Raw genomic sequence first — 20,808 nt, forward strand, 5'->3', positions numbered from 1 at the left:
TAGAGTTTACGAGGATGGACAGGGCAGCTGGAAACATGGAGCCCTGGGTTTAGAGACAATGGTCATTACAGACCTACAGGGTCTAGACTGACAGATACTAAGGCTGCAAGGTCAGGTTAACCTCAGCACTATAAACTCATTTCCATCACCCCAAGTGACTTGATTTCTTTATAATCATGCATTGTTTTTACAAAAATGGTAGTCATATGTGTTAGATAACGTCCCCTCCTCCCCCCATAAAACAAAAAATCCCTTTCATTTCCTTCTCCTAAACAAGGTCATGGTTTGGCTTCCCTCTTCCTAGCTAGTGAGAGCTTAGAGACTAAAACACAATTTTCACTACCACAGTACTCTTTGTCCTCTCCCCTCAGGCAGCACCACTTGAAGAAAAGCTCTGTTGTGATGGGAACAATCACAAGAACTAAGTGGCAACAAAACGGCTCCCCACCCCCTCTGCAAATCCCAACTCCATGCAAGCACCACTCCCCTCATTTTCTTTTCTTTTTTGAGATGGAGTCTCGCTCTGTTGCCCAGGCTGAAGTGCAGTGGTGCAATCTCGGCTCACTGCAACCTCCACCTCAGGGTTTCAAGCAATTCTCCTGCCTCAGCCTCCCCAGTAGCTGGGACTACAGGCGTGTGCCACCATGCCTGGCTAATTTTTTTTTATTTTTAGTAGAGACAGAGTTTCACCATGTTGGCCAGGCTGGTCTCAAACTCCTGGCCTCCAGTGATCCACCTGCCTCGGCCTCCCAAAGTGGTAGGATTACAGGTGTGAGCCACCATGCCCGGCCTTTTAAAATCGATTTGGGGCTCATCTCCTTAAAACTCTGCAAAATGCACTGGGCCTGTCTCTTTCTTTTGCATGTCTTATAATGCTTAGCAGAGCACAAACCCCGAGAGCACCTCATATACCCTGGGGTGGGAGGGAGCTCCTGGCAGGGCTGGACCCACTCACCATTCCTGCCATCCATTGGCACTTGGCTTAGCACAGTTAGGCCAACAAGGACATAGTAGACAAGTCCAAAACAGTACTGTACGACGTGAATCATGACATTGGAGAAGACACTGACGTAGAGGCACTCGAAGAGTCTTCGTAAGCTGTGCAGCCACAGAAATACTAGCACTAAGAATGCAGACAGCGCCAGCTCCCCTCCTACAATTCAGAAGGCGACAGGGTCAGCATTTCTCTTCCGGGATTAATCCAAAGTTTTGTTTTTCCCTACTGTTAAGTAGAGTATGAAATTCCGTCTAACATCTTCCTTTTTGGTAGTAAGGAAAAAATGGGACAAATGAAGTGAAGGAATTTGACTTCACTCAAATTACACAGTTATACAGTAATCTAGTGACAGGGCTGGCCCAAACACCCATCCCTCGACTGCTTCCTTGTTTGACAGCCTTCCAGGCTTCATGGGACGTCATGGTCAGACCTGTGAAGAGGTCTGCGGGTCTCTGGTCCCTGGCACTAACAGCCAGATGCAAACTGTCTGGAAGAGTTCCCAGTGGCCTCTGAGTGGCCCCAGCCATGGGATTCCCAGCATCTCAGGCACCACAGAGGCAGAGACGGGGACAGGAACAGAAACAGAGTTATGCATTTCTTTCCACATTAAAAAAAAAGAAACTATACTTTTAGAGGGATGGTGAGCCCAAGATCTACTTCCCCACCTGTCTTTCACGACCTGCCCACCAAAAATTCTGAAGAAAAGCTGGCTTTAAAAAACACACACTTAGTTTTTCTCTTTTTATTTTTTGGTTAATTTTATGTGTCAACTTCTTTATTTTATTTTTGAGACAGGGTTTTGCTCTGTCACCCAGGGTGGAGTGCAGTGGCATAGTCAGGCCTCACTGCAGCTTTGAACTCCTGAGCTCAAGTGATCCTGTCTCAGCCTCCTGAGTAGCTAGGACTACAGTCATGTGCCACCACGCCTGACTAATTTAAAAACAATTTTTTTTTGTAGAGACAGGGTCTCCCTATGTTGCCCAGGCTGGTCTTGAACTCCTGGCCTCAAGCCATCCTCCAGCCTCAGACTCCCAAAGTGCTGGGATTTTAGGTGTGAGATACCACACCCAGTCACTTAAAAAAAAAAAAAAAAAAAAAAATGAGTCACAGCTGGGCCCGGTGGCTCATGCCTGTAATCTTAGCACTTTGGGAGGCCGAGGCGGGCAGATTGCCTGAGCTCAGGAGTGAAACCTCATCTCTACTAAAAATACAAAAAATTAGCCAGGCGTGGCGGCAAGCTACTCGGGAGGCTGAGGTAGGAGAATTGCTTGAACCCAGGAGGGGGCGGTTGCAGTGAGCCAAGATTAGGTCACTGCACTCCAGCCTAGGAGACAGAGTGAGACTGTATCTCCATTTAAAAAAAAAAAGTCTCATACACACACACACACGCATGCACACCATAAAGATGCAAATTAATTAACTTTTACAAATTAAGCCAACCAATCCCACCCATGTAACAGCACTCAGATCCAGAAACAGAACACTTTAGGGAGCTGAGGTTGGAGGAGATCGCTTGAGACCAGGAGTTTGAGACCAGCCTGGGCAACGGAGCAGGTCCCCCATCTCTAAAAACATTTAAAAAAATTAGCTGGGCACGGTGGCATGCACCTGTAGTCCCAACTACTCAAGAGGCAGAGGAGGGAGGATCGCTTGAGCCCAGGAGTTAAAGGCTGGGGTGAGCTATAATCATGCCATGGCACTCCAGCCTGGACAACAGAGCGAGACCCTCTCTCTTAAAAAAAAAAAAAGAAAAAAAAATGAAACAAAAGAAACAGGCTGGGTGCAGTGGCTCATGCCTGTAATCCCAGCACTTCGGGAGGCCAAGGTGGGTGGATCACGAGGTCAGGAGTTCGAGACCATCCTGGCCAACATAGTGAAACTCCGTCTCTACTGAAAATACAAAAATTAGCCAGGCATGGTGGCACATGCCTGTAGTCCCAGCTACTCGGGAGGCTAAGGCAGGACAATCACTTGAATCTGGGAGAGGGAGGTTACAGTGAGTTGAGATCAGGCCACTGTACTCCGCCTGGGCAACAGAGCAAGACTCCATCCTAAAAAAAAAAAAAAAGAAAATAGAAAAAAAGGGACGGGCGCGGTGGCTCAAGCCTGTAATCCCAGCGCTTTGGGAGGCCGAGACAGGCGGATCACGAGGTCAGGAGATCGAGACCATCCTGGCTAACACGGTGAAACCCCGTCTCTACTAAAAAATACAAAAAACTAGCTGGGTGAGGTGGCAGGCATCTGTAGTCCCAGCTACTGGAGAGGCTGAGGCAGGAGAATGGCGTAAACACAGGAGGCGGAGCTTGCAGCGAGCTGAGATCTGGCCACTGCACTCTAGCCTGGGCGACAGAGCTAGCCAGACTCCGTCTCAAAAAAAAAAAAAAAAAAGAAACAGAACACGACCAGCACCCCCTAGTGTTCCCTTCCAGGCACTACCCCTCCCCCAAACTTACCATTGGGAACAACCCCTATCCTGACCTCTATCAGCACAGATTAGCTTTGACTGTTTTTGTATTTTAAATGAACTAAAACTTAGTTTTAACTCCTTAGGAACAAGTTAAAGCAAACAAATAGAATTCCTCATATCCTCACAACCAACCCTCCAAATACAAAACCACCCCAGTCAGTCCCACAGTAAACAAACGTAGAAATGAAGTTTTAATGAGTGGAGAGAGATCCGCTGATGTAACCTGCCCTCCCAAAGAGGATGTACATGGGTTTGCTCTTTTTTTTGAGATGGAGTCTTGCTCTGTCACCCAGGCTGGAGTGGAGTGGCATGATCTCAGCTCACTGCAACCTTTGCCTCCTGGGTTCAAGCCATTCTCCTGCCTCAGCCTCCTGAGTAACTGGGATTACAGGCACGTGCCACCATGCCCAGCTAATCTTTTGTATTTTTAGTAGAGACAGGGTTTCACCATATTGGCCAGGCTGGTGTCGAACTCCTGACCTCAAGTGATATACCTGCTTCAGCCTCCCAAAGTGCTGGGATTACAGGCATGAGTCACTGTCCACTGTGCCCAGCAGTGTTTATTCTTTTTTTTTTTTTTTTTTTTGAGATGGAGTCTCACTCTGTCCTCTTAGTCTAGAGTGCAAAGGCGCAATCTTGGCTCGCTGCAACCTCCGTCTCTTGGGTTCAAGCGATTCTCTCACCTCAGGCTACCGAGTAGCTGGGGTTACAGGCATGCGCCAGTACACCCAACTAAGTTTTGTATTTTTAGTAGAAATGGGATTTCACGATGTTGGCTAGGGTGGTCTTGAACTCTTGACCTCAAATGATCTGCCCACCTTGGCCTCCCAAAGTGCTGGGATAACAGACATAAGCCACGACACCCAGCTCGGGTTTGCTCTTCTAATTGTCATCTCTTGCAACCAGTTTCTCTGGTTATACAGAAAAGGACTGTTTCCAGGGTGCCAGTGGTTTGGCCACTGGAACAAAGGACAGAGATAAAACCAGAACAATTTGTTTCTAATTCTGCCCCTCACACTCTGCCTGACTTTAATTGAGGACATTTCATAGTTTTCACCTTCAATTCTTTATTTTTATTATTATTATTTTTGAGACGGAGTCTCACTCTGTCGCCCAGGCTGGAGTACAGTGGGGCGATCTCGGCTCACTGCAAGCTCCACCTCCCGGGTTCACGCCATTCTCCTGGCTCAGCCTCCTGAGTAGCTGGGACTACAGGCGCCCACCACCACGCCTGGCTAATTTTTGTATTTCTAGTAGAGACGGGGTTTCACCCTGTCATGTTGGTCTCGATCTCTTGACCTCGTGATCCGCCTGCCTCGGCCTCCCAAAGTGCTGGGATTACAGGCGTGAGCCACTGTGCCTGGCCCAGTTCGTTATTTTAAAAACTGTGCTGGCTGGGCGCAGTGGCTCACGCCTGTAATCCCAGCACTTTGGGAGGCCCAGGCAGGCGAATCACCTGAGGTTGGGAATTCGAGACCAGCCTGACCAACATGGAGCAACCCCATCTCTCTACCAAAAATACAAAATTAGCTGGGCATGCCTGTAATCCCAGCTACTCAGGAGGCTGAGGCAGGAGAATCGCTTGAACCTGGGAGGCAGAGGTTGCGGTGAGCCGAGATCGTGCCATTGCATTCCAGCCTGGGCAACGTAAGTGAAACTCCGTCGCAAAAAACAAAAAACTGTTTTACATATTCTTCATCCTGATGCTGAGGATGGCAAATTTAAAGGCTATTTTGTAATCGTCTGTTCAACAACTGTTTAGTCAATTTTATTATACTACCAAAGCCTTGCAGCATAAATTTTTTTTCCATGTTTTTCAAAAAGTAATTTTTATTTATTTTATTCATTCATTTATTTATTTATTTGAGATGAAGTCTCCCTCTGTTGCCCAGGCCTGGAGTGCAGTAGTTCAGTCTCAGCTCATGGCAACCTCCATCTCCCAGGTTCAAGCGATTCTCTTGCCTCAGCCTGCCGAGTAGCTGGGATTACAATAAGCGCCTGCCACCACACCCAGCTAATTTTTGTATTTTTAGTAGAGTCAGGGTTTTACCCCATTGGCCAGGCTGGTCTTGAACTCCTGATCTCAAGTGATCCACCCGTCTTGGCTTCACAAAGTACTGGGATTACAGGTACGAATGAAAAAGTAATTTTTAAATCACATTTCTGGAGTTCTAAGTCATTATTTTGGTTGGAACAGTATAAATGATAACTGTTTCCAGACAAACCCGATGGATCCTAAAAGCTTTCCCCCTTTTGTGTAAAGACTTCTTTATACATTTATCAACAGTACTAAAAATACCAGAGGGAGGACAGCCAGTTCTGCACACAGCACAGCACTTGCTGGGAAGTCAGAAGTGCTAACTCTTGGCTCTGTCTCCTTCTCAGGGAAGGGCTTAGGGACACCCCTTTGGCCATCCAGCAATGAACCGTGCAAACCTCTTTTTTGCCCTCATCCTCCACTTCCCAGGCCCTTCGGAGGAGACGCCTGAGAGAGGAGACAAAATGCCAAAAACCGCTCCCTTGCAGACAGGAATGACAGGAATAGGATGCAGTGTTGTCATAAGCCGGGGGAGTCCTTACCCTGGAACTGTGCCGCCCCGAGAATTCTGAGCAAACCATGAAGCCAGCTTGGAAAAGGTGCTCCCAGGAACAGAGATTGTGTAAGGCACCAAAGCAGGACGCCATTCCACAGCACTGAGATGATATAAAAGTGGGAAAAATATCTGCAAAAGGAAAACAAGTGAGGCAATAATTAGGTTAAATCCACTTTAAGCTGTTATATGGGAAGATTATTTTTAGTTTCTCTGTCTTTCCCCACCCCTCCATTCCCAAAGTATACTTTTGCTTTTTAATAGAATCTGAATCCTGTAGGTGTTCAGATTTTTAAAATTTCCTTTCAAATAATGGGACCAGTTAACTTTCAGGAAAAAGAGGCCTCTCTGAGGTTAACAAGAACACAACCGACTGTGTTAAACTTAGAATAAAGTTTAGTTAGCAATCTCTCAGATTGCTGGGTAACAGAATTGGGTTCAAGTTCCCAAAACGGAGGCTGCAGGTCTTTGCAAAGAGAACCTAGATTGTGCTAAAACAAGCTAAATCTGTGAAAGATTTTGATTTCTATATCCCAAACAATATTGCAGTAATAGCCATACAACTGCTACACACGATTTGCATAATCACAGATATTTGGGGCTAGAGGAAGTAAAAGATCTTTAGGCATGACTCAGTGTTTTTCCAAATTAGGTTGACCTAAATTACTTTTATTATAACATGACTAATACTATAATCATAAAACTAGGTATTAACTCCTTATGGTTATAATTATCAGACAACTATAGGGCCTGTTCTGCAATCAACACATCTACAAATTAAATACAAACAGGACCACAAAACCAATGCAATTGAAATTAGCAATGTTAATTTAATCTGAAAGACGATGTTGATTTGCTGAAATAAAAAAATCACCTAATATGGCACAAGGGCCTAGGGCCTAGCAGGTTCTTCCTTTTTTTTTTTTTTGTTTTGAGACAGGGTCTTGCTGTGTCGTCCAGGCTGGAGTGCAGTGACGTGATCACAGTTCACTGCAACATTGACCTCCCAGGCTCAAGTGATCCTCACACCTCAGCTTTCCAAGTAGCTGGGACCACAGGCGTGTAGTAGTCCACCATGCCTGGCTAACTTTTAAATTTTTTATAGAGATGCGATCTCCCTACGTTGCCCAGGCTGGTCTCAAACTCCTGGGCTCGAGATCCCTCCCACATTGGCTTCCCAAAGTGCTGGGATTACAGGTGTGAGCCACCATGTCCAGCTCCTCATAGGTTCTTTTGAGGTCTGTTTATGTATACTTTTCTATTTTTTCCTATTCATTCTGAAACCTTTCTGACTCTATAGAGTGCCTGGTTGTCATCTGGCTTTCCCTGGTCTTCAATGCATCGTGTATATATTAAATCCCACTCCTTCTTTTCTTTTTCTCATTAGTCTATGACAATAAAAGACAACCTGGTGCCAAAAGAGGATTAAACATAATCTCAGGGGCTCCTCCAGATGATCCAGAATATGCCTGTAAGAGAATGCACAGCCCCTGAGATCATGCCTACAAACTCAGTCTGATAAACTCTGATCCAACCTGATCATTCCATGGCAACCCACTCCACTCTGCCAATTACTGTTAGCAAATTCCATCACTGGCCAGGCATGGTGACTCATGCCTGTAATCCCAAGGTTTTGGGAGGCCAAGGTGAGAGGATCCCTTGAGGCCAGGAGTTTGAGGTTATAGTGAGCTGTGATCCTGCTTCTGCACTCCAGCCTGGGCAATAGAGCAAGACCCTGTGTCTTAAAAAATAAATAAATAAAATTCTATCACTGGATTTGCCATCTCTGGCCACACAGAACAAGAATTTTATTTCCACACAACAGCTCTTAAACTATTTGAAGAGAGCCATCCTGTGATTCCCAATTGGGATCTTCTCCAGGCTCAAGAGCCTACTTTTCACAGAAGTTCATGCATCAAGGTCAATCGCCACCCGTGGCTACTGATCTTCAGTTATACCACAGGGTCTTCCTTAAGATACGCTTCCCACAACTGACCCCAGGTATGGGCTGAGCTTCGTGGAGCAGAGTGGAAGGTCAAGAACATGCTGTTCTGCAGGCTCCCAGGGAAAGGCAGGAGGGATAGCTTCTGAAGGACAATTTCTCGACCAGCCACTTTACCTACTTAATTTTTTCACAAATATTTACTGAGCACTTCAAATGTATTGGGCAATATTCTAGAAGCTGGAGACTCGGCAGGGAGTAAGCAGACCAGGTCTCTGCCTTGATGGAGTTTACCTTACAGTGGAGAGTCAGACAGTCGACAACTAAACCTGCAGACATCTAGCATAATGCTGGGTCAGGGGACAGGGTGCAGGGGGGAGGCTGTTCTGGATGGGTGGTCAAGGATGGCTTCTCTGGAAGTGACATTTGGCTAGAAGGAGTCATCCTTTTGGATTTCTAGGGTAAGAACTTTCTAGGCAGAAGAAATAACAACTGCAAAGGCAATGAGGTGGGTGTATATTAGTGGTGTTCAAGGAACATTAAAAGACATCTGTGCAGCTGCTGTGGCATGGCCAACGGTGAGCGTAGAAGGTGAGGCAGGAGTAGGGAGAGGACATGAAGCCCTGTAAGGCCACTAGCTTTTATAATGGGGAGCCATTTGGGCAGAGCAGTGACTTGAGGTAGTAATTTATGTTTTAAAATTCCCTCTAGCCTACCCGGGAGGTGGAGGTTGCAGTGAGCCAAGATCGCGCCATTGCACTCCAGCCTGGGCGACAGAGTGAGACTCCGTCTCAAATAAATAAAATAAATAAATAAATAAATAAATAAATAAATAAATAAATAAATCCCTCTAGCCTGAGCAACATAATGAGGCCCCATCTCTACTTTAAAAAAAAAAAAAAAAAGAAAAGAAGTGACGATGCATGCCTGTAGTTCCAGCTACTCGGGAGGCCAAGCAGTAAGTGGTGGTCATGCCACAGCACTCCAGCCTGGGTGACAAAGCGAGATTCTGTCTCAAAACAAACAAACAAACAAACAAAACCCTAAAAATCCCTCTGGCTGATGGATTCTGGAAAGAGGTAGTGGTGATAGTTGGATAACAATATGAATGTATTTAAAGCTACCTAACTATATATTTAAAAAACATTAAAAAAGTAAAATTTAAGTTATGTATACTTTACCACAATAAAAACATTTGAAAAGGCAGCAAAAGACGCTGGGTGCGGCGGCTCAGGCCTGTAATCCCAGCACTTTAGGAGGCGGAGGTGGGCGGATTACCTGAGTTCAGGAGTTCCAAACCAGCCTGGCCAACATGGTGAAACCCTGTTTCTACTAAAAATACAAAAATTAGCCAGGCGTGCTGGCACATGCCTGTAATCCCAGCTACTTGGGAGGCTGAGATAGGAGAATCGTTTAAACCCAGGGGGCAGAGGTTATAGTGAGCTGAGATTGCACCACTGCACTCCAGCCCGGGAGACAGAGCAATACTTTGTCTCAAAAAAAAAAAAAAAAAAAAAAGGAGGCAAAAGAAAGCGTTGGTCATATATTTCATCATTCTTTTAAGCAAAAAATATATCCCTCTGGTAACTATGTAGAGAATAGTCTAGTTGTGGGGGTAAGAGGTGCCGGGTAGAGCGTGGCAAAATAGTTAGGACTATTTAATTCATCTTCATAACAATCCTATGAAGCTTATATGGTTATCTTCGTGTGGCAGATGAGAAACCCAAGGCTCAGAGAGGTTAAGTTACTTATCCAATGTCACACAGTAAGCGGCAGCCCTGATGACTATGAAGTTAAAATCATACTATTGTGCTCTCATTCATGCAATCTAGTCATGCCTGAACTTGCTTTTCTATCCTTATGTTACACGTACCGATTTATATCAAGCCTAAAGTCAAGCATATCACTCAAGTGGGTTTTGTGTAAGTTGCTAGGCTACACCATGCTGCGCTCTACTTGTATCATGGTGTCTTTCATTCACGGGCATATTGTGTTGCTTTTTATTCCCACATTTTGTTTTGCTTGCCTGATTTCCCTCCATACATTTTCTATTCTTTTTTCTTTTTTTAGACTGAGTCTCGCTCTGGCGCCCAGGCTGAAGTGCAGTGGCACCATCTCGGTTCACTGCAAACTCTGCCTCCCGGGTTCACGCCATTCTCCTGCCTCAGCCTCCTGAGTAGCTGGGACTACAGGCTTCTGCCACCACGCCAGGCTAATTTTTGGTATTTTTAGTAAAGACAGGGTTTCACCGTGTTAGCCAAGATGGTCTGGATCTCCTGATCTCGTGATCCGCCCACCTCGGCCTCCTGAAGTGCTGGGATTACAGGCATGAGCCACCGCACCAGGCCTATACATTTTCTATTCTTTAGAGCAAGTCATACATAGCTCTTGTTTGTTTTTAAAGACCCAGCTTGAACCTCCAAAAGCTGATCTAAAATCTCCACTGTCTTCTGTTTTGGACACTCTCCTTTTTTCCTCCTTTGGCACTTTGCTGACTTGTAGCACTGTTGTCCAAGTCCTTGTAAGTAGGGATAAGGTGATCCTTATAGGATAATACAAGGTGCTGAGTGAGCCCTCCCTCGCTTAACAAACATTTGAGTGCTTACTTTAAGTCACAACTGCTCCAGGCTCTGGGGATACAGCAGCAAACGCAATAGACAATTCCTGCCCTCATGGAGCTTACACAAGCGTACGCACACACACACACATGCATAAAGTAAATTTTATAGCATGTCAGGTGATACTACTGAGAAAACTAAAGCAGAAAAGGCGAAGAAGGAATGCTTGGATGGCAGAATTATAACATCAAACAAAACAGACACGGAGGGGCCTCATTGAGAAGGTAATTTGAGTAGAATTACAGGAAGTGAGAGGATAAACCACGTGGCTATCTGGGGAAAGGCCTTTCCAGGTAGAGGGAAAAGGCAGTGCAAGTAGAAGAGAAAACTAACAGAAATGCCCTCAAACCCGGAATAAAGCCAGACGGGGCAAACTAGAGATAAAGTCAGTAAGGTAGTGGGAATGAGACCGTATGAGGTCTTGGGCTTTTACTATGAATTAGAAGCTACTCTACGGTTTGGGGCCTACAAGACATAATCTATTTTTAATAGTAATACACATTTGCTGGCCGGGCGCGGTGCCTCACGCCTGTAATCCCAGCACTTTGAAAGGCTGAGGTGGGCAGATCATCTGAGGTCAGGAGTTCAAGACCAGCCTGGCCAACATAAAACCCCATCTCTACTAAAAATACAAAAATTAGCCAGGTGTGGTGGGGCACACCTGTAGTCCCAGCTTCTTGGGAGGCTGAGACAAGAGAATCACTTGAACCCAGGAGATGGGAGGCTGCAGTGAGCCCAGACTGTGCCACTGCACTCCAGCCTGGGCAACAGAGCGAGACTCCATCTCAAAACAAACAAACAAAAATGTACTTGCTGACTGCTGGAACAGACTCCAGGCCCCAGTCAGAGGCATCATGGGATTAAGGAGGGGAATTAATGTTTACCGAGTTCTGGTTACATCCCTGGCCCTGTGCTGAATGCTTTAATATCACCACCAACGAGACCAACAGGTGCTATCGTGTCCAAAATTGGTTCCTTCCGGTGGGTTTTTGGTCTTGCTGACTTCAACAATGAAGCTGCAGACACTGGCCGTGAGTGTTACAGTTCTTAAAGATGGTGTGTCTGGAGTTTGTTCCCTCAGATGTTCAGATGTGTCCAGAGTTTCTTCCTTCCAGTGGGTTCGTGGTCTCATTTGACATCAGGAGTGAAGCGGCAGACCTTCGTGGTGAGTGTTACAGCTCATAAAGGTAGTACAGACCCCAACAGTGAGCAGCAGCACGACTTACTGTGAAGAGCAAAAACACAAACCTCCCACAGCATAGAAATGCGTGCCTTGCTGCTGCCAGCTCGGGTGGCCAGCTTTTATTCCCTTAATTGGTCCCACCCACATTCTGCTGATTGGCCCATTATACACAGTACTGATTGGTCCATCTTACAGAGTGCTGATTGGTCCATTTTACAGAATGCTGATTGGTCCGTTTTTACAGAGTGCTGATTGCTGCCTTTACAAACCTTTAGCTAGACACAGAGCGCTGATGGGTGCGTTTTTACAGAGCGCTGATTGGTACCTTTACAAACCTTTAGCTAGACAGAAAAGTTCTCCAAGTCCCCACGCGGCTCAGGAAGTCCAGCTGGCTTCACCTCTCACTATTATGCTAATACTCTAATGCACACCATCACCATCTCTTGCCTGGACCACCACAGTAGCCTCTTACCCAGTCTTTTCCACATGATGGCCAATCATCCTTTAAAACATACATCATACAATGCAATGCCTCCCCCTCCCACACAAAGCCCTCAGTAGCTTCCACTCACTCAGAATAACATCCAAACTCCAGAATGCTGGCAAGCTGCTGTCTCCCCAACCCCATCCACCCTTCTATGTTGTCACTCATGCCCACTCCAGTCTTGCTCATGATCAAATAACCCTGCTAGATTTCCTCTAAAGCACTTATAGTCATCTGAAATTATCTGGCTGGTTTTACAATATTTATTGACATGTTACTGTCTGCCTTCCTAGAAGATAAGCTCTAAGGAGCCTAGAATGATTCCTGGCACACAGTAGGTATCTATAAACACTGGTTAAATAAATGAATGAGAGAAGGTAAGCACCTCTTCTGATGTTACTCTCAGAGTAGGCATCAGCAAACTAATTAAACCTCAAACCACTTTTTGTCATTCATTCAAAACACACTGACCAAGGTCCTTATTACCAGTCAGGCGTTAAGCTAGGGATATGGTAGCAAACAAGACAAATATAAACGCATGAAGTTTACAGTCTAGAGCAGGAGTTCTCACCATTTCTCCATTATGGACCCCTTTGACAGTTTGGGGAAGGCTATAGCCCTTCTCAAAATACTATACAAGCACAGGAGTGTGGCATGACCATGGGGAAGCAAAAGAAAACAAGGAAATATCTGACCATGAAGCGAATGCTTAGTCTTGGAGATCAGAGGCTTAAAGAAAAGGATAGATTAAAACCTAAAAAGAAAGAAAAGAAGGATCCCAGTGTGTTGAAGGAAAGAGAAATTCCCCAACACCCTACCTGCTTATTTTTCCAATATAATACACAGCTGGGCCCACCTTACCACATCCTCATTGATACCAACTTTTGTCAACTTTTCCACAAAAGCCGAACTGGACTTAGTGCAGTCCATGATGGACTGTCTGTATGCCAAGTGTATTCCTTGTATAACTGATTATATAATGCCTGAAATTGAGAAATTGGAGCAGAAGTATCAAGTGACACTAAGAATCACCAAGGATCCAAGATTTGAAGGATTACCATGTACACACAAAGGAACCTATGCAGATTACTGCTTAGTACAGAGAGTAACTCAGCATAAGTGTTATATTGTGGCCACAGTTGACCGGAACCTTAAAAGAAGAATCCCTAAGGTTCCTGGAGTTCGTATCATGTGCATTTCTAACCATAGATACAACATTGAATGAATGCCAGATGATTATGGAGCCCCTCGATTCTAATTCTTATAAGGCACAGTTCCTCTGCCTTTCTTCAACGAACTTTTTCTTATTGCCAGTTCATTACACATGCAAGAGCGTGAATTATTATTCTGTTGACCTATTTGCTCTATTATGAGCTGAGGATGGTTAAACATGCTCACTCCCGCTTTTTATTTTTATTTTTTTTGAGATGAAGTTTTGCTCTTGTTGCCCAGGCTGGAGTGCAGTGGCACAGTCTCAGCTCACTGCAGCCTCTGCCTCGCAGGTTTGGGCGATTGTCCTGCCTCAGCTTCCTGAGTGGCCAGCTAATTTTTTTTTTTTTTTGGTATTTTTAGTAGAGACAAATACGTATTTTTAGCACAGAAAAATATGCCTCGGCCTCCCAGGGTGCTGGGATTGCAGGTGTGAGCCACCGTGCTTGGCCTGCTCACTTTTTGATGCTGTTTTGAAACTGATATTTTGTCTCATAAAAATGTTAGGCCAGGCTGGGCACGGTGGCTCACGCCTGTGGTCCCGGCGCTTTGGGAGGCCGAGGTGGGTAGGTGGATCTTCTGAGGTCAGGAATTCAAGACCAGTTGGCCAATATGGTGAAACCCCATGTCTGCTAAAAATGCAAAAATGTCTGTGCATGGTGGTGCGTACCTGTGTTCCCAGCTGCTGGGGGGCTTAGGCAGCAGAATCGCTTGAACGCGGGAGGTAGATGTTGCAGTGAGCCGATATTGCGCCATTGCACTCCGGCCTGGGCAACAAGAGTGAAACCCTGCCTCAAGAAAAAAAAAAAAAAAAAAAAAAAAAAAGAAAATTTAGGCCAGGCACATGGTGACTCACGCCTATAATCCCAGCACTTTGGGAGGCCAAAGTGGGCAGATCATCTGAGGTCGGGAGTTCCAGGCCAGCTTGGACAACATGGCGAAACCCCATCTCTACTAAAAATACAAAAAAAATTAGCCAGGTGTGGTGTCACATGCCTGTAATCCCAGCTACTGGGGGTGCTGAGGCAGAAGAATTGCTTGAACCCAGGAAGTGGAGGTTGCAGTGAGCGGAGACTGGGCCACGGCATTCCAGCCTGGATGACAGAGTAACACTGTCTCAAAAAAAAAAAAAAAAAAAAAAAAAAAGATAGTCAAAAGGTACAAAATCTTAGACAGGAAAAATATGTTTTATGCCTTTTTTGAGTTATATTGTACAGTGTGTTGAATATACTTAATAATGGAGTATTACACATTTCAAAATTGATGTTCTCATCACAGAAGTGTATCTGAAGTATTGGATATGTTAACTAGCTTGATTTAATTATTCCACATCTCATCCACAATTTATGACATCACTTTGTAACCTATAAATTTATACGATGATAAATTGTCAATTTACAAAAAAAATTATACAAGCATAATGTAAAATGCAGCGGGCTTACAAAGGAAACCAATTATAGTGACATATAAGTAATGCAACTACTAAAAAACAAATTTGCAATATAGTAATATGTATATTTCTTTCTTTCTTTTTCAGACAGAGTTTTAATCTTGTTGCCCAGGCTGGAGTGCAGTGGCGCAATCTTGGCTCACTTCAACCTACACCTCCCAGGTTCAAGCTATTCTCCTACCTCAGCCTCCCGAGTAGCTGGAATTACCGGTGCTCACCACCATGCCTGCTAATTTTTGTATTTTTAGTAGAGATGGGGTTTCACCATTTCGGCCAGGCTGGTCTCGAACTCCCAACCTCAGGTGATCTACCCGCCTCAGCCTCCCAAAGTGCTGGGATTACAGGCGTGAGCCACCGCACCCGGCCTGTAATATGTATACTTCTTAATGTGTCTAATAACAAGATCTAGTGGTGAAAGACTATACTGTTCTCATAGCGATGAAAACAGTAATATTTTGAGGTATCATCAATATTCTTAATGTAATATAAAAAAACTATCACAGAGTTGCAGGTACTGCTAATTCTACTGTGGTTTGTAGATTATATTCATAATTAAGGCAATGCTAAATTTCAGCTAGAGGTTAGTGAAAATAAAGACATTAACTTTCTTCCAACCCAAGTTTGCCCTGAATTCTATCCACAGATCCTCTGAACCTCCAGTTAATGCTCCCTGGATTCCAGTGGGGAAAGTCTGGGCAGCTCTTTTTGCCTCTACAGCCCAATTCAATTGCAAAGCTTCGATACCATTTGGAATCATTTTGAAATTTAAGAAGTTCTTCTACATTCACTATGCAACCCAAAGCATCATGATACATGTTCGAGGTTGCCTGTTTATTTAGACTTTCTGGGAAATCAAAACTCTAGGAACCAAAAGGAAAACAAAAAAAAAGCAACCATCACCTTAAAAAAAAAAAAAAAAAAAATCTTCCAGACAGGAGTCATGGAAACAAACATTCCAAGAACCGATTGTAGGTTTTATTCTTGCCTCCTTAGGAAAGAAAAAAACAATTCCAAACAAAATTACCTACATACTGCCTTATTTGCAGAAATGTGATTTACAACTGCCTATTTTTAACTATAGCAATTATGAACTTCTTTTCATTTTTAAGAGTACTGCTAGAGGGCCAGGTGCAATGGCTAATGCCTGTAATCCCAGCACTTTGGGAGGCCAAGGCAGGTGGATCACTTGAGGTCATGAGTTCAAGGCCAGCCTGGCCAAAATGTCGAAACCCCATTCTACTAAAAAATACAAAAATTAGCTGGGCATGGTGGTGTGCACCTCTAGTCCCAGCTACTCAGGAGGTTGAGGGAGGAGAATTGCTTGAACCCAGGAGGCAGAGGTTGCAGTGAGCCAAGATCAAGCCACTATATTCCAGCCTGGGTGACAGCGAGACTCCATCTCAAAAAAAAAGAGTACTACTAGATTTTGCACAGGAAAAATATTCAAATATAAGTAGGTTAACGTTACCAAATGATTTTAAATTTGGATTAACCAAGATATTTACTAAATGCTACTATCTGGGATAAATCCATTCCTACTTGATCTTTCACACAGATTGAGCTTCACATGGTACAAGATATTTCCCATGAAGTATACCAGAGCATAAGAGCTTGGGATTTAAATTCCAACAGGCAGGGTTCAGGTACCACCCTTGCTAGTACTAGTATCACTGCACAAGTGCTATCTTCTAAGTTTGAGTTTGCACATGTGTAAATGGGAATAATGACAATAACATCTCCCTCACAGGTCTACTGTGAAGATTAAATGAGGAAAGGCATGTACTCCTTAGTAGTCATCACATAATCATATACGTAAGCACTTAGTCAATGGTGGTTACTATTAATAAACCAGTAAAATCTCTCTTACATGCTCCTTAGCCATTAACACATTTTTTTAAAATGATAAAAGTGATAAGCATCTTGTCAATGAAGACTCTTTGGAAAATACAGACATATAAAAAAGAGGCCATAGACAAATACCTCCACCCAAGTCTATCTCCCTTTTTCATATAAACAGGGGTACAAAATTTGAAAAGAGAGTAATACATGTATTAATTTTTTGGAGACACTGCCAGTTTTGATGCAAGTTATCTTTTTTTTTGTTGCAATAAAAACGCCTTTCATTACTGGTCTGGATGTTTTGTACCTTCTCCAGTACTAAAAGAGACGTCTGTTTAAATTTAGAGAGAGAGGGAAAAAAGGGCACTTGAACACTATGGGAGGTTCTACTGTAGAATTCTGGAAGAAGAAAAAGGTGTAAATTGTTTCACAATACAGTAGAAATTACAGGAAGTCCAAAGAGTACCAATTGTTACAGTAATGAATAAGGAAAAGGCACCAAGTCTTTTTCTTGACTGTCATATAATAACAGACTTGAGTTGCAACAGCTGGTGTGTATGCAAGTTCAGGGGATGATTTTACACGTGCCATTTAATCCAGGTACACTAGACTAGTACCTTTCTCAAAACTCAGAAAATAAATTGCTGCGAAGTTAAAAGGACTTAACCCTGATTACAAATGGAGTAACAGGCAATTTTTTGCTTAAAGAGAGCCTCTAGGAAACAGGAGGTTTGATCAGTTTGTTTCATGTACTTCTACTTCTTCCCTTTAGGGTGCCTCAGAATGACCTAGTTCTCCCTTCTGTGTTAACACCTGACACATCTTTCTCTGACAGTCAAAATCACAGATTATCCAAGTTTTAGAAGCCAAGTTATACTTGTCCCTTTGTTGCCTGCGGACCTGGGGCACTGCCTATGAGTGTTTCAAGCGATAACCCAGATGTTTTTAAACTTTTTTCAAAAAATTTCTTTAATACAAGGTCTTTGTCTGTTATCCAGGCTAGAGTACAGTGGCATGATTATAGTTCACTGCAGTCTCTAACGCCTGATCTCAAATGATCTTCCTGCCTTCATTCCAAGTAGCTGGCACTACAGGCACACGCCACCACGCCCTACCAATTTTTTATATTTTCAGGAGAGACGGAGTCGCACTATATTTCCCAGCCTGGTCTCGAACTCCTGAGCTCGAGCGATCCGCCTGCCTCCGCCTCCTAAAGTGCCGGGATTATAGGCGGGAGCCACTGCGCAGGGCCTAAGATGCATCTTAAGAGGCACTGTTCTATTTCTACTACCTCGAATAGTATTTGGCCAACTCTTTCCAGATGTGTCCTGAATTCAAAGTGGAAAAAGGAGAAGAAAATTATAACAGGTCTCACAATCTCTGATTCTATTCAAACCCTGACGATTTAGTCTTTCGCTGAACTGGGTTACAGAATCTTTCGAAAGTCAAATGGAGCTTCGGGACGGGCCTGCCTATGACGTGCACCTTGGATCACCTTCCCCAGGGGCACCTGCCTAGGTGCGGGCTAGGGCGACTCAGTCCTTTGTTCCCACTGCGAGGGTTGGGGAGAGAAATGGGGGAAGCCGAGGCCAAAGAGCCAGCCTGACTTCATTTCCACAAATGATTCTGGTGACCTCAAGTTAGAGTATGAGCCACTGGAGTGCAGGGGACGGGCAAGAGGAGAATTTGGGGCAAGGGGGACTTCATTTTGCTGCCTAAATTCGGATGACCAGGCCTAAATTCGGATGCGTTGCCATTTCCCACAGGGAAAGGCTCCGTGCGGCTACCAGTTCACATTCCTCCAGCCGAGTGCAAGCGGCTCCGTTCTCCCTCGGCGTCCGCGGACACCTGGGCACTGCTCCCCCGAGCCACGCAGCAGCCCGGGCATGGCCGGGGTCAGGCGGAGGGAGCGCAGTGCTGCGCCCGGGAACCCGCCGGTGCCTCCTAGGCCGGGTGCCGCCTCTGCTGCCCCCTGCCGGCTGCCCGCGAGCCGGGGCGCCCTGAACTCTCCGCGCCTGGGCCACCGCGGCTCGGTTACCTCTTGGGGACATCAAAGGCGCGGCAGGCGGCGGGGCGCGGCGGCTCCCCACACTTCGTTTTCCCATAGCGTATCAGGTCCTGAAAGATCGCGCAGTCCGGGAGCAGGCCAGGCGGCAGGAGCTGCAGCAGTAGGGTGAGCAGGAAGGCGGCGGTCAGCGTGAGCCACACCGCGCCCAGCGGGTTCAGCGCCGAGAGCTCGGCCTCCGCCCAGGGAGCCATGGCCCGCGTGCCCGCCTTCCAAGCTGCTGGCGCTCCCACCGCCCGCTTGTCCGCGGAAAAGCAGCCACTAGCGCGCCGCGCGCAGGTCTCAGCCTAGCGGGACGTCGGTGACGCGGCGCGGGGCGGGGACGCGCAGAGCCCCTCCCGGACTCGCGGCTCAGCCGCGGAGGTCCTTGGTCCCGGTTGTGCTGGCGCAGGCTGGTCGCTCGCAGTCCCTAATCTGGGTATGGAGATGCTTGGATGGAGTTCCAGAATATGATTAATCAGAAGTAAAGACGCAAAACAGATGACACCACGTGTCTGCCAGTCTTATCAGCATTATCTTCAAGGCAAAAAATGGAAACTTTACATGTTCCACTTTATTTAGCTAAATTGTGCTACACTAACATGTTAGAATATCATGCAGTCATTGAGAATTATGATGACGAATGTAGAAGCACAGAAAGCTGTTTAGGAAACAGTATGTGAAGTGAAAAAAAGAACCAACTGTAAAAATACATAGCTATGATTGCAAACAACTATTAATATGAATGTTTGTATATATGGATAAGGCAGATCACACGCAAAAATGAATAATCGTGTTAGGATGTTGGAAATGTGTTGCATATGTGTATAATGTAAACATGTAGACAAGTAATTGCACGTAATAATAAAAATTATAGTGGTAAAAACTGTGTTTAAAAAACATCAGTCGCTTCCCAATAGGGTTTCAATCCTTAGAAGCAAAGTTTTTAAATTCCATCAGCTGTTTCCTGTAACATTTATCTCAGGTAGTGACAATGCTATTTATTGACTCACTGATTTTAAACAACACTGATTTTATTTACTGTAAGTGAAAATCTAGCTCTTTTAAGGCTTTAAAAGCCTTTAAAATGTTAATTCTGAAATATTGTATGCCTACTGTATGACAAGCATCATTTTGGATACGGAGGACAGAGGGGTTTACAAGACAATTGTCACTGCCTATTTGGAGCTTACATTTTTGAGACTGGGTGGTGGGTGAGAAGTGAGAGAGGGGAGAGGTAGCCAACTCATCACCCTTACCCCAATGAGATACCCGATGTGTGTGTTGAATAAACATCAGGGTAGGTAGGTTAGTGGGACTTTGGATTGTTAAGTGAGCAAGCTTTTAGAATTTTGCTTCTTTGTGCAACAACACCTAAGGCTTTACCAGTCCTTTGACAGCCAAGTGATAAAGGATGGTCAAATTGGTATTCTAGCTAGGACAGTGAGGCCTTATTGAGTGATCCTGGATCTCTTTTGCAGGAGTCACCCTTTCGCTGTTTCTTTCCTTTTTTTTTTTTTTTTTTTTTTTTGAGATGGAGTCTAGCTCTGTTGCCCAGGCTGGAGTGCAGTGGCCTGATCTCTGCTCACTGCAAGCTCTGCCTCCCAGGTTCACACCATTCTCCTGCCTTAGCCTCCCGAATAGCTGGGACTACAGGCACCTGCCATCACACCCGGCTGATTTTTTTTTTGTATTTTTAGTAGAGACGGGGTTCACTGTGTTAGCCAGGATGGTCTCGATCTCCTGACCTCGTGATCCGTCCGCCTCAGCCTTCCAAGGTGCTGGGATTACAAGAATGAACCATCGCACCTGGCACCACTTCGCTGTTTCTTTATTGTTCTTAGGTTAACTCCCTGGAAATACAGCTGGCTTTTCCATGATCTCTTTCTTTTCAGAGAAGCTACTTGTAAGTGCATTGCAGGGACTCAGTTTCCTAGGTAGGAGTTTCTCTTACAGTTGTCTGACCTGGGGGAGGATTGAAAAC

At 45.0% G+C, this 20,808-nt stretch overlaps 1 protein-coding gene and 1 pseudogene across 1 annotated transcript in view; one reads left to right on the top strand and one right to left on the bottom strand.

Moving 5' to 3' along the window:
* The window catches only part of SRD5A3 (steroid 5 alpha-reductase 3), a 24,300-nt gene extending 5,033 nt beyond the window's left edge, over nucleotides 1-19,267 (bottom strand). The window contains exons 1-3 of the mRNA XM_023192220.1: nucleotides 18,819-19,267; nucleotides 6,045-6,187; nucleotides 956-1,153 (exon numbers count right to left, since the gene is read on the bottom strand). Of these exons, the coding sequence (XP_023047988.1) occupies nucleotides 956-1,153; nucleotides 6,045-6,187; nucleotides 18,819-19,039 (562 nt within the window). The 5' untranslated portion in view covers nucleotides 19,040-19,267. The remainder of the gene's footprint in view (nucleotides 1-955; nucleotides 1,154-6,044; nucleotides 6,188-18,818) is intronic.
* Nucleotides 12,933-13,540, top strand: LOC111526484 (annotated as a pseudogene).
* Nucleotides 19,268-20,808: the final 1,541 nt, after the last annotated feature.

Source organism: Piliocolobus tephrosceles, chromosome 3 (assembly GCF_002776525.5).
Source record: "Piliocolobus tephrosceles isolate RC106 chromosome 3, ASM277652v3, whole genome shotgun sequence".
Lineage (NCBI taxonomy): Eukaryota > Metazoa > Chordata > Mammalia > Primates > Cercopithecidae > Piliocolobus > Piliocolobus tephrosceles.